We start from the raw sequence: 14,137 nt of genomic DNA, 5'->3' as shown, positions 1-14,137 counted from the left end.
ATTCCATTGGTCTATGTGTCTGTTTTTGTGCCAACACCATGCTGTCTTGATGATTACAGCTTTGTAGTAGAGGCTAAAGTCTGGGATTGTGATGCCTCCTGCTTTGGTCTTCTTCAAAATTACTTTGGCTATTCGGGGTCTTTTGGGGTTCCATACAAATTTTAGGATTGCTTGTTCTAGCTTTGAGAAGAATGCTGGTGCAATTTTGATTGGGATTGCATTGAATGTGTAGATAGCTTTGGGTAGTATTGACATTTTAACAATATTCTTCCAATCCATGAACACAGAATGTTTTTCCATTTCTTTGTATGTTCTTCAATTTCCTTCATAAGCTTTCTATACTTCTCAGCATACATATCTTTTACATCTTTGGTTAGGTTTATTCCTAGGTATTTTATGGTTCTTGGTGCAGTTGTGAATGGGATCAGTTTCTTTATTTGTCTTTCTGTTGCTTCATTATTAGTGTATAAGAATGCAACCGATTTCTGTACATTGATTTTGTATCCTGCGACTTTGCTGAATTCATGTATCAGTTCTAGCATACTTTTGGTGGAGTCTATCAGCTTTTCCATGTATAATATCATGTCATCTGCAAAAAGCGAAAGCTTGACTTCATCTTTGCCAATTTGGATGCCTTTGATTTCCTTTTGTTGTCTGATTGCTGCTGCTAGAACTTCCAACACTATGTTAAACAACAGTGGTGAGAGTGGACATCCCTGTTGTGTTCCTGATCTCAGGGAGAAAGCTCTCAGTTTTTCCCCACTGGGGATGATATTAGCTGTGGGCTTTTCATAAATGGCTTTTAGGATGTTTAAGTATGTTCCTTCTGTCCCAACTTTCTCTAGGGTTTTTATTAAGAAAGGATGCTGAATTTTGTCAAATGCCTTTTCTGCATTGATTGACAGGATCATATGGTTCTTATCTTTTCTTTTATTGTGGTGTATCACAGTGATTGATTTGCAAATATTGAACCAGCCCTGCAGCCCAGGAATGAATCCCACTTGATCATGGTGAGTAATTCTTTTTATATGCTGTTGAATTCCATTTGCTAGTATCTTGTTGAGAATTTCTGCATCCATATTCATCAGGGATATTGGCCTGTAGTTCTCTTTTTTTGCTGGGTCTCTGTCTGGTTTAGGAATCAAAATAATGCTGGTTTCACAGAATGAGCCTGGAAGTTTTCCTTCCCTATTTTTTGGAACAGCTTGAGAAAGATAGGTATTATCTCTGCTTTAAATGTCTGGTAGAATTCCCCAGGGAAGCCATCTGGTCCTGGACTCTTATATTTTGGGAGATTTTTGATAACTGGTTCCATTTCTTCGCTGGTTATGGGTCTGTTCAAGTTTTCTATTTCTTCCTGTTTGAATTCTGGAAGTGTGTGGGTGCTTAGGAATTCATCCATTTTTTCCAGGTTGTCCAGTTTTTTGGCATATACTTTTTCATAGTAATTCCCTGATAATTGCTTGTATTTCTGAGGGATTGGTTGTAATAATTCCAATTTCATTCATGATTTTATCTATTTGGGTCATCTCCCTTTTTGAGAAGCCTGGCTAGAGGTTTATCAATTTTGTTTATTTTTTCAAAAAACCAAGTCTTGGTTTCATTGAATTGCTCTACAGGTTTTTTTTTTTTTTTTTTTTTTTTTGGTTCTATATTGTTTATTTCTGCTCTGATCTTTATTCTTTCTCTTCTTCTGCTGGGTTTGGGGTATCCTTGGTGTTATGCTTCTATTTCCTTTAGGTGTGCTGTTAGATTTTGTATTTGGGATTTTTCTTGTTTCTTGAGATAGGCCTGGATTACAATGTATTTTCCTCTCAGGACTGCCTTTGCTGCATCCCAGAGCGTTTGGATTGTTGTATTTTCATTTTCATTTGTTTCCATATATTTTTAAATTTCTTCTCTAATTGCCTGGTTGACCCATTCATTCTTTAGTAGGGTGTTCTTTAACCTCCATGCTTTTGGAGGTTTTCCAGACTTTTTCCTGTGGTTGATTTCAAGCTTCATAGCATTGTGGTCTGAAAGTATGCAATGTATGATCTCACTTCTTTTATACTTATTAAGGGCTGTCTTGTGACCCAGTATGTGATCTATCTTAGAGAATGTTCCATGTGCACTTGAGAAGAAAGTATATTATGTTGCTCTGGGATGCAGAGTTTTAAATATATCTGTCAAGTCCATCCAATCCAATGTATCATTCAGGGCCCTTGTTTCTTTATTGATCCTGTGTCTAGTTGATCTATCCATTGTTGTAAGTGGGGTATTAAAGTCCCCTGCAATTACCACATTCTTATCAATAAGGTTAATTATGTTTGTGATAGTTTCATATATTTGGGGGCTCCCATATCCGGGGCATAGACATTTATAATAGTTAGCTCTTCCTGATGGATAGACCCTGTAATTATTATATAATGCCCTTCTTCATCTCACTACAGCCTTTAATTTAAAGTCTGGTTTGTCTAATACAAGTATGGCTACTTCAGCTTTCTTTTGACTTCCAGTAGCTTGATAGATAGTTCTTTATCCCCTTACTTTCAATCTGAAGGTGTCCTCGGGTCTAAAATGAGTCTTTTGTAGACAGCAAATAGATGGGTCTTGTGTTTTTATCCATTCTGATATCCTGTGTCTTTTGGTTCGAGCGTTTAGTCCATTTACATTCAGTGTATTGAAGGATACGTGTTTAGAGTCATTGTCACATCTGTAGGTTTCATGCTTGTAGTGATGTCTCTGGTACTTTGTGGTCCTTGCAACATTTCACTCACACAATCCCCCTTAGGATCTCTTGTAGGGCTGGTTTAGTGGTGATGAATGCCTTCAGTTTTTGTTTGGGAAAACCTTTATCTCTCCTTTTATTCTGAATGACAGACTTTTTGGATAAAGGATTCTCGGCTGCATGGTTTTTTCTGCTCATCACATTGAAGATTTCCTGCCATTCCTTTCTGGCCTGCCAAGTTTCAGTAGATAGGTCTGCCACTACTCTTATGTGTCTATCTTTGTAAGTTAGAGCCTGTGTATCCCTAGCTGCTTTCAGAATTTTCTCTTTATGCTTGTATTTTGCCAGTTTCACTATGATAATGTCATGCAGATGATCAATTGATGTCTGAAGGGAGTTCTCTGTGACTCTTGGATTTCAATGCCTTTTTCCTTCCCCAGATCAGAGAAGTTCTCAGCTATGATTTGTTCAAGTACACCTTCAGCCCCTTTCTTTCTTCTTCTGGAATTCCTATGATATGGATATTGTTCCATTTGATTTCATCACTTTAGGTCTCTAATTCTCCCCTCATAGTCCTGGATTTTTTAAATCTTTTTCTCAGCTTCCTCTTTTTCTATAATTTTATCTTCTAAATCACCTATTCTCTCCTCGGCCTCTTCAATCTGTGCTATGGCCGCCTCCATTTTATTGTGCACCTCATTTATAGCATTTTTAGCTCCTCATGACTATCTCTTAGTCCCTTGACTCTGTAGCATAGTCTCTGCTGTCCTCTATGCTTTTTTCAAGCCCAGCGATTAATTTTATGACTATTACTCTAAATTCTTGTTCCATTATATTGCTTAAATCCTTTTTGATCAATTTGTTAGCTGTTGCTACTTTCTGGAGTTTCTTTTCAGGAGAATTCTTCTGTTTCATCATTTTGGGTAGTCCCTGCAGTGGCTCCAAACTGCAGGGCACTTCCCTTGTGCTGTCTGGAGTAACCTGTGTTGGTGGTCGGGGCCACAGTCAGACTGGTGTGTATCTTATCTTCTCCTCTCCCAGGGGCAGGACTCACTGTGGAGTGGCGTGGCCCCTGTCTGGGCTACTTGCAGACTGCCAGGCCTGTGGTGCTGCTTTGATGGGATCTGGCGTATTAGCCGGGGTGGATCTGCAAGGTGCACAGGGCCACGAGGGGCAGGCTTAGCTCCATTTGCCTTCAGTGGTCCCCTGCGGGAGGGGCCCTGCAGCACCGGGAGGAGCACCAGGAGGAAGGCCGACCCGCCAGAGGGATGGATCCACAGGATCACAGCGTTGGGCGTTTGCACGGTGCAAGCAAGTTCAGTGACAGGAACTGGTTCCCTTTCGAATTTCAGCGGGGGATGGGAGAGGGCGATGGTGCTTACCAGTGCCTTTGTTCTCCCACCAAGCTGAGCTCTGTATTCTTGGGCTCAGCAACTCTCCCTCCCAATGTCCTCTTGCCCTCCCTGCTGTCTGGGAGCAAAGCTGTTGAATTTTAACATTCCAGATGACAGCCCACTGGCTGTCAGAACTCACGGAGTCTGGCCCCTCCGCTTTTGAAGCCAGACTTCAGGGGCTCTGTCTTGCTGGGCAGACTGCCCCTCCACCACCCCGGCTCCCTCCCACCAGTCCGTGTAGCACCCACCACCTCTCCGCCCTTCCTACCCTCTCCCATGGTCCTTTTGTCTATGCTTGGCTCCGGAGCGTCCATTCTGCTAGTCTTCTGGTGGTTTTCTGGGTTATTTGGGCAGATGTGGGTGGAATCTAAGTGATCAGCAGGATGAGGTGAACCCAGCGTCCTCCTATGCCACCATATTCCCCTTTGAGCCTTTCTATTTTTTCTTTTTAATATTATTTTTGAGAGAGAGAGAGAGGGAGACAGAAAATCTGAAGTAGGCTTCAGGCTCAGAGCAAACAGCTGTTAGCTTCAGCTCTGAGCCTGAAGCTGAGACTGAACTCAACAACTGTGAGATCATGACCTGAGCTGAAGTCACACACTCAACCTACTGAGCCACCCAGGCACCCCACCTTTTTGCATTTCTAAAGAGCCTCTATTTATTGGTCCTACCATTCTCACAGGTTCATGTTTTTATGAACATAGGTACAGGATATTTTGTACAACTTTTTCAGTCAGGTACTACTGAAAAGTGGCAAAAAATTTAATTTGGCAAAGATTATGGAAAAACAGCCACTTATTTTCAAGCCACATTTACGGGCCAAAGGACAATTTATGGCACATATTCACGTATCCAAACAACGGAAAATAAAGAGTTTACATACATTTTATATACATACCTTTACTAAGCAATTTTTATGTCCAGGTACAGAGCCATTTACATAGATTATATTGTGCTTTGTGTTTATTCTCCACACCTAAAGTAAGAAATGCAATTTCAATAGTTAAAAATTTGAGAATATACTTGTATTAAAACAAGCAATATGTTACTACAAGCTGAGTCTATAAGTAGCCTAAAAAGTAATCATCATATTAGCACTTCAAAAAAATTTTTTTTAATTTTTTTAATGTTTTTATTTTTGAGAGAGACAGAGTATGAGTGGGGGAGGAGGAGAGAGAGAGGGAGACAGGATCTGAAGTAGGCTCCAGGCTCTGAGCTGTCAGTGCAGAGCCTGACGTGGGGCTTGAACTCACAGACTGCGAGATCAAGACCTGATCCGAAGGGACGCCCAACCGACTGAGCCAGCCAGGCACCCCCTAGCACTTCAAAATGTTGAATGAGAATAGGAAAAATTCAAATGCTATGGATGACTTGTAATATAAGAGTATAACAGATGTGTTATGAAAGTGGTAGCAGCAATCCCTATCAAAATAACACCAGCATTCTTCACAGAGCTAGAACAAACAGTCCTAAAATTTGTACGGAACCAGAAAAGACCTTGAATAGCCAAAGCTATCTTGAAAAAGAAAACCAAAGCAGGAGGCATCAGACTTCTAGTTGTATTACAAAGTTGTAATCATCAAGACAGTATGGTACTGGCACAAGAACACTCAGATCAATGGAACAGAATAGAGAACCCAGAAATGGACCCACAAACGTATGGCCAACTAATCTTTGACAGAGAAGGAAAGAATATCCAATGGAATAAAGACAGTCTCTTCAGCAAGTGGTGCTCGGAAAACTGGATAGTGACATGCAGAAAAACGAACTTGGACCACTTTCTTAAACCATACACAAAAATGAACTCAAAATGGATAAAAGACCTAAATGTAACACAGGAAGCCATCACAATCCTTGAGGAGAAAGCAGGCAAAAACCTCTTTGACCTTGGTCATGCAACGTCTTCCTCAACGTCTCCAGAGGCAAGGGAGAATGGGAGAAGATATTTGCAAATGACGTATCAAATAAAGGATTAGTATCCAAAATCTAAAAAGAACTTATCAAACTCAATACCCAAAAAACAAAGAATCCAGTAAAGAAATGGGCAAAAGACATGAATAGACACTTCTCCAAAGAAGACATCCAGATGGCCAACTGACACGTGAGAAAATGCTCAACATCACTCATCATCAGAGAAATACAAATCAAAACCACCATGAGATACCACCTCACACCTGTCAGAATGGTTAACATTAACAACTCAGGCAACAACAGATATTGGCGAGGATGCAGAGAAAGAGGATCTCTTTTGCACTGTTGGTGGGAATGCAAGCTGGTGCACCACTCCGGAAAACAGTATGGAGGTTTCTCAAAAAATTAAAAATAGAACTACCCTATGACCCAGCAACGGCACTACTAGGTATTTATCCAAGGGATACAGGTGTGCTGTTTCGAAGGGGCACATGCAACCCAATGTTTACAGCAGTGCTATCAACAATAGCCAAAGTATGGAAAGTGCCCAAATGTCCATTGATGGATGAATGGATAAAGAAGATGTGGTGTATATATATATATATATATACACAATGGAGCATTACTCAGCAATCAGAAAGTATGAAATCTTGCCATTTGCAACTACGTGGATGGAACTAGAGTGTATTATGCTAAGTGAAATTAGAGAAAGACAAATATATGACTTCACTCATATGAGGACGTGAATAGACAAAACAGATGAACATAAAGGAAGGGAAGCGAAAGTAATATAAAAACAGGGAGGGGGACAAAACAGAAGAGTCTACTAAATATGGAGAACAAACAGAGGGTTACTGGAGGGTTTGTGGGAGAGGGGATGGGCTAAATGGGTAAGGGGCATTAAGGAATCTACTCCTGAAATCATTGTTGCATGCTAACTTGGATGGAAATTAAAAAATAAGTAAATTATAAAAAAAAAAAGGGTAGCAAGTTTTCATTTTATTTATTCATTCATTTTATTTATTTTGGGAGAGAGAGCATGTGCAAGAGGGGCAGAGAGAGTCAGTGTGGGCCTGTATGGTGCTCAAACTCGTGAATGTGTGAGATCATGACCTGAGCTGAAATCAAGAGCGGGATGTTTAATCGACTGAGCCACCCAGGTGCCCCAACTCTCATTTTAAATATAAATATGATTATATCTAATACAGGGGTGAATATCCCAACTCTATAAAGAATTTATCAAATTCAACACCGAAGAAACAAATAATCCAGTGAAGAAATGGGCAAAAGACATGAAAGACATTTTCCAAAGAAGACATCCAGATGGCTAATAAACACATGAAAAGATGCTCAACATCACTCATCATCAGAGAAATACAAATCAAAACCAAAATGAGATACCACCTCACACCTATCAGAATGGCTAAAATTAACAACACAAGGAACAACAGATGTTGGCAAGGATGTGGAGAAAGGGGAAACCTCTTGCACTGTTGGTGGGTATGCAAACTGATGTAGCCACTCTGGAGAACAGTACAGAGGTTCCTCAGATAGTTAAAAAGAGAACTATCCTATGATCCAACAATTGCACTGCTTAGTATTTACCCAAAGGATACAAACATACAGATTTGAAGGGGTACGTGCACCCCTTATGTTTATAGCAACATTATCAACAATGGCCAAAGTAAAGTGCTCAAATGTCCATTAACTGATGAATAAAGAAGATGTGGTGTGTATACAGATACAATGGAATATTAGCCATCAAAAAGATTGAGTGTTGCCATTTGCAACGACGTGGATGGAGCTAGAGTATATTATACTAAGTGAAATAACTCAGAGAAAGACAAATACCATATGATTTCACTCATATGTGGAATTTAAGAAACAAAACAGATGGACATATGGGAGGGGGGGAAACGAAAAAAGAGGGAGGGAAACAAACCACAAAAGACTCTTAAAGATAGAGAACTGAGGGTTGATGGAGGGAAGTAGTAGGCTGATGGGTACTAAAGAGGGAACTTGTGATGAGCACTGGGTATTGGATGTAAATGATGGATCACTGAATTCTCCTGAAACCAATACTGAACTGTATGTTAACTAACTAGAATTTAAATAAAAATTTGAAAATAAAGTAGTAATTTTGTTTCAATTTTATTTAATACTAGCTTCCTGCAATTAGAAACTAGGGAAGTTACAACTTCTCTGGGTCTCATTTTCAAAATAAGTGTGCTGAGGAGATGGCTCTCATGTCCATGGCCTTTCATGTGAAAAAAAAATTTACACAAAGGTAGAGAATGGTCAAGAAATGGTAGTGAAAGAACAAAGCATGTGAGGTGAAAATGAAGTCTGACCCACAGTTCATAGCTAATAAAGGCTAAGTGTTAAAATACTATGGAAACTGAAATATCTCACATATACACACATGCAAATACCACCACCCCACCCTGGACATACAAAGAAAATATCCACAAACAGATACAAACAGGTGATCTCTCACAGATGTAAAAATAATAGAAGGGAATAAAAATCTTTGGAGTGCCTGTGGGACTCAGTGGGTTAAATGTCTGACTCTTGATTTCAGCTCAGGTCATGATCACATGTTTGGTTTGTGGGACTGAGCCCTGCATTGGGCTCTGCTGCTTGGGATTCTCTCTCCCTCTCTCTGCCCCTCCCCCACTCATGGAAGCTCTCAAAATAATTTAAACTTTTTTTTTTAAACATTTTTTATTTATTTTTGGGACAGAGAGAGACAGAGCATGAACGGGGGAGGGGCAGAGAGAGAGGGAGACACAGAATCGGAAACAGGCTCCAGGCTCTGAGCCATCAGCCCAGAGCCCGACGCGGGGCTCGAACCCACGGACCGCGAGATCGTGACCTGGCTGAAGTCGGACGCTTAACCGACTGCGCCACCCAGGCGCCCCTCAAAATAAATTTAAAAAAAAAGGGAACAAACCTTCAGATTTAATTACATAAAGTTTAAAAAACTCTGCTGGTCAGAATTTATAAATTAGTAAAAAAATATATATCTAGAATAGAGGCTGGAAGAACATGAACCAAAATGTCAATAGTGTTTATCTTGGGGTATTGTTTTCAAGAATAGCTATTTTCTTTGTACTTTCTATACTTTGAAATGTATACACATACATATAGAAACATTGGTTATTTGTCAAATTCCTCAGATTAGCGGGGATTGAATTTAACTTCTCCCCTTTAAATATATATAATTATTTTATAAAGATGGATATATACCACAATCCTTTTTTGAGTACTATCTTTCCCTCCTGTGTTGATGGTCTCCCTCTCTCCTCCTCTACATCCACTTTTATCCATCCACACCTTTGACATATAATCCAAAGTAATCTGGCACGTAATCCCACTTTTCTCTGTGCTTATGTAACGGCACAGCCACATATACATGTAGGGAGCTTTTGTTCATTAGTTGATAAAAGGGCAGTATTCTACACAATGCTCTGAATCCGACTTTTGTTCACGCGCTGTCTTCTTGTAGAAACCTACCAGGTCAAATAGATGACTTTTTCTTTTTATGACGGCACATTCCACAGCTTGGGTGTTAGATGAACACATTACCAACACAGACTATGGCTATACACACACAGAGTTCAAGTATCAGAACGATTCTACACAGACACACATGCAGAACATCCTCAGGTGCCTCTGCATTCAGGCATTAATTTATTCCTAAAAAAGAGTCACTTCAGAAACTTACTTTTAGTCCATATTCTGTCCTATCTTTGTTTCCCATTTGTCCAGGCATTTTAGTTCCAGGCCAGACTCTGGCAACATCCTACACGAGAAAACCAAAATTAGCACTGTTAAGTACTCTCAATTTCAAATAGAACAGATCAAACTGAAATGCAAACTGAGACAGGAGTTATTAAAATGTTGGACTTTTTCCTCATTCTGCTAGGCCCCAGTAAGGAACTAAATATGGATTTAGACATATTTACCCCAGAGGATTTCCTTTCTAAATTAAGTTAGAGCAACAAAATAAATACAGACTAAGAAACATATGTAGGAGAAAAACTCAGTAACAAGAGAGTAGCAACTGAGCTAACACCAGTTGAGAAGGAGAAAAGAAAAATTACAGGACATAAATACACGTCACACCACCATTCAAGGAAGACTTGACTGCCTGGTCTGTTTTCACTAATGTTCTGTATTAACTGACTTAATGGACTCCATCCACACCACTGCTGCTGGAATGGTTCCACTCCCCCACTCTTGCTTTTGATGTTACTCTCCTTCCCCAGAATGATTAAAGGACAGAATTAGTTATTAGAATATCGAGTTTGTCCAGTCCTGGTTGTCTCTGATTCATATAATTCAAACAGCTTCACACAGTCTCTCTGATTCTGGCTTTGGTAACGGATAATACTACATCTAAAGAAGCAAATTTGAATTACATCTCAAATGGGAAAGCTTCTCATGACACATGAACTCTTGGAATATAAACACTTCTGTATCACTAATCTGACAACCCACAAAACTCCCACGGAAGTTGCTCACCATAGCATTAGAGTTGGTTACTATGTAACCAACACAGATTAAAGACAATTCTGCATGTTACAGACTATCACTCTTATTCATTCTAGAAACATACTCAGTGATAGGCACACCTTGTTTAACATTACATTACTAAAAAAGGACTCTGCCCCCCCCCCCCCCCCATTAAGTTTACATTCTCATTAAAAGTACACCCTCTCTGGATTATAAAGGTATTTACCAGCTAATCCTGAATGGCAGTATTTACAAACACAGAACAGTGCACTTCATGACAAATAACTAAGCTGAGTGATAAAAATAGGTTCTTCTACATGTCATTTATTTATTTCATGACAATTAACTAACGAGTCATGTTCTTCCACATGCCATTTTATTTGTGTGTGTGTGTGTGTGTGTGTGTGTGTGTGTGTGAGAGAGAGAGAGAGAGAGAGAGAGAGAGAGAGAGAGAAAACAAGCCTAATTTTTAAAAGAGCTAGGGGTGTCTTAGTGGCTTAAGCATCTGACTGTTGACATCAACTCAAGTCATGATCTCACGGTGTGAGACTGAGCACCACGTAGGGCTCTGAGCTGAGCATGGACCCTGCTTGGGATTCTGTCTCTCCCTCTCTCTCTGCTCCTCCCCTGCTCAAGCTCTAAGTAAATAAATAAATAAATAAATATTTTAAAAAATAAAAGAGCTTTGTTGAAGTACAATGCACATACCACACATTTTACTCTTTTTAAAGTATACAATTTAAATTAAAAAACATTTTTTTTTTATATTTACCCATTTATTTGAGAGAGCACGTGTATGTGAGAGGCGGAGGGGGAGAGAGAGAGAATCCTAGGCAGGCTTCGTGGCGTCCCAACATGGGGCTCGATCCTACAAACTGAACCATAAGATTGTGATCTGAGCCGAAATCAAGAGTCGGAGGCTTAACCAACTGACCATCCAGGCTCCCCTGAAGTATACAATTCAAAGATTTGAGTATACACAGAGAGTCGTGTATTACCACAAACGATCTTAGAACATTTTCATTCAATCTCAAACAGATATTCCAACCCCATTAGTGGTCACTCCCTCCAACTCCCCCCAGCCCTGTGCAACCACTGATCTACTCTCATCTCCACAGATTTGCCTACAATGGACATTTCACGTAAATGGAATCATACAATATGTAGTCTGTGACTGGTTTCTTTCCCTTAGCATGTTTTCAACGTTCGTCCATGTTGCGGCATGTATCAGTACTTCATTCCACTTTATTGCTAAGTAACATTGTATGAATATACTACATTTAATTACCTATTCATCAACTGATGAACATTTGGGTTATTTCTCTTTTTTGGCTATTATGAATACTGCTATGAATATTCAGCAGACAGAGAGCTAAGGAACAAATAAATACACACATATGAACATATCTATTTCTCTTATATACATATACAGTAAATGTATACTGATATCTACAATCTGAATTCAACCCTATAGGGTTTGTTCTAATTTCCCTCCTTTTCATACCTGAGTATCTTTTTCTAATAGAAATTTGCTCCCATTATCAATATATTCACTTATCATATTCAATCCTATAATTTACAGGAAATTATTTCAGAACACAAAATCCCTTCTCCATTTTCTATGTTCTTATTGTTTGTTTCTCCATTTTTCCTCTACTACTTCTCCCATGCATGATACCATTCCTGACAATCTTCCCCAACAGTCTCTGTTAAGGCAAAGATGACTCTGGGAAGGAACCAGTGGGGCAGATTGGAAGGGCATTCTAATATCTGATTTCTTGCCGCAGACTTCAGAGGGCAGGATGGGAGACAGAGATGGAAATGACAAAGCAGGAAGGAAAAGTACTGAGAAGACTGGCTGTAAGTATGTGGGTTATTATGAAATGATTCACGTCTGGCTCTGGAAAGTGAGACCAGGACTCATAAAAATGTGACAAGTACTATGACCCACCTGGAGTCAGATTAAAATTATGTGACTTGATCCCAAGAACAGACTAGAGCACTGTATGTGCAGAAGCTGAATATTTAGCATTAAAAAGAGGTCACTCAAGTTATACTTACACCAGTTGAAACAGCCCCAGGTCTCCTGTGGGTTTTTGTTTGACCATGAGTAGCAGGCTGGCCTTTAAATCCCCATCTTTTCATGACGCCTTGAAAACCTTTACCAATACTGAACAAGGTAGACATTAGAATTTATATAATAAACAGAGCATAAAATATTCCCAACTGTGCATTTTCTTAATAGTACCTTAGAATTTTAACAACGCTGCTTATCTAAATAACTGGGAAAAGCTATGCAAGGAAAACTGCAAATGCACAGTTCTTTACCTATGTCCTGGTCTGCACCCCTTCCTGGAGCCTCATTCCATATAAAGTGATTAATTCAAAATTATGAGACAAGCTAAGCAGAGAAAGTTCTATCTGAACAGGGAGTTTTATTATCCTGTAAAACAAGGGTAAAGCTCTAGAAATTCCAAAGTACTCATAAGCTTTGTAGCAGGCAACCATTAAGATCCCCACCACCTGGTACTCATGCCCTTGTGTAATCACCTCCCCTGGAGTCTGGGTGAGCCTAGGAACTCAGGTCTGAGGAATAAACTGTGGCAAAACAATAAAAGGTCACTTCTGACATTAGGTTACAAAGAGACTGTGGCTTCCTACTTGGCACACTCTTCCTGCTGGGCTCTGGAGGAAGTCAACTGCCATTTCCTATAGAGTGTCATGTGGTAAAGATGTCTCCAGCCAACAGCTATGGTCCTAAGCCTTGCCAAGGCCAGGTCAGTGAGCTTGGAAGGCAGTGTTCAGGTTGAACCGAGATGACTACAGCCTTGACTGCCTGGCTGCAGCCCTGTTGGAGACCCTGAGCCACAGGCACTCAGCTAAGTTGTACTGGGATTCCTGATCCCAGAAACTGTGAGGTAATACATGTTTGTTGTTTTAAGCTGTTATGTTTTGGGGTAATGTGTTAGGTGGCAATAGGTAATAGAACATTAAATAAAACTATAACGGGGCGCCTGGGTGGCGCAGTCGGTTAAGCGTCCGACTTCAGCCAGGTCACGATCTCGCGGTCCGTGAGTTCGAGCCCCGCGTCAGGCTCTGGGCTGATGGCTCAGAGCCTGGAGCCTGTTTCCGATTCTGTGTCTCCCTCTCTCTCTGCCCCTCCCCCATTCATGCTCTGTCTCTCTCTGTCCCAAAAATAAATAAACGTTGAAAAAATTAAAAAAAAAAAATTAAAAAAAAAATAAAAATAAATAAATAAATAAATAAATAAATAAATAAATAAAACTATAACAATGCCCTAAGGCTGGACAAAGTTTACTTTTATAAGTTATCGGACGGATCTTGCTCTCAAGGTTTGAATAGGAAGCTCACAGAGAAACAGAATCAGAGACTAGCAATTTCTTAAAAATCTAGTATTTCAATTTTTAAATAAAACCATTCTGTTTTCAAATTCTGCTCAGTAGAGAAACATTCTGTGATGCAAGTAGAAAGTGGATAATACTAAGGTTCAGCATTATTAAAGTTGTCTTTGTCAAATATATCAGCACAAAGATACAATGAAAGGGCTAGAATGCATTGCAAGGCTGTACCAAATGTATCTGTA

General features: G+C 39.8%; 1 protein-coding gene and 1 long non-coding RNA gene across 4 annotated transcripts in view; one reads left to right on the top strand and one right to left on the bottom strand.

The window, feature by feature from the left end:
• Positions 1-14,137, bottom strand: part of MRPL3 (mitochondrial ribosomal protein L3) — a 53,214-nt gene that overhangs the window by 5,521 nt on the left and 33,556 nt on the right. For both annotated transcript variants that reach the window (XM_019810708.2, XM_003992124.6), the window contains exons 7-9: positions 12,595-12,703; positions 9,743-9,820; positions 5,003-5,080 (exon numbers count right to left, since the gene is read on the bottom strand). In XM_019810708.2, the coding sequence (XP_019666267.2) occupies positions 5,003-5,080; positions 9,743-9,820; positions 12,595-12,703 (265 nt within the window). The remainder of the gene's footprint in view (positions 1-5,002; positions 5,081-9,742; positions 9,821-12,594; positions 12,704-14,137) is intronic.
• Positions 1-14,137, top strand: part of LOC109491505 — a 98,165-nt gene that overhangs the window by 65,809 nt on the left and 18,219 nt on the right. For both annotated transcript variants that reach the window (XR_002144897.3, XR_002144898.3), the window contains exon 3: positions 12,321-12,393. This is a non-coding gene — a long non-coding RNA (uncharacterized LOC109491505). The remainder of the gene's footprint in view (positions 1-12,320; positions 12,394-14,137) is intronic.

The sequence above is a fragment of the Felis catus genome, chromosome C2 (genome assembly GCF_018350175.1).
Source record: "Felis catus isolate Fca126 chromosome C2, F.catus_Fca126_mat1.0, whole genome shotgun sequence".
NCBI lineage: Eukaryota > Metazoa > Chordata > Mammalia > Carnivora > Felidae > Felis > Felis catus.
Note: the sequence above shows the minus strand (reverse complement) of the source record. Positions and strands in the feature narration are given on the sequence as shown.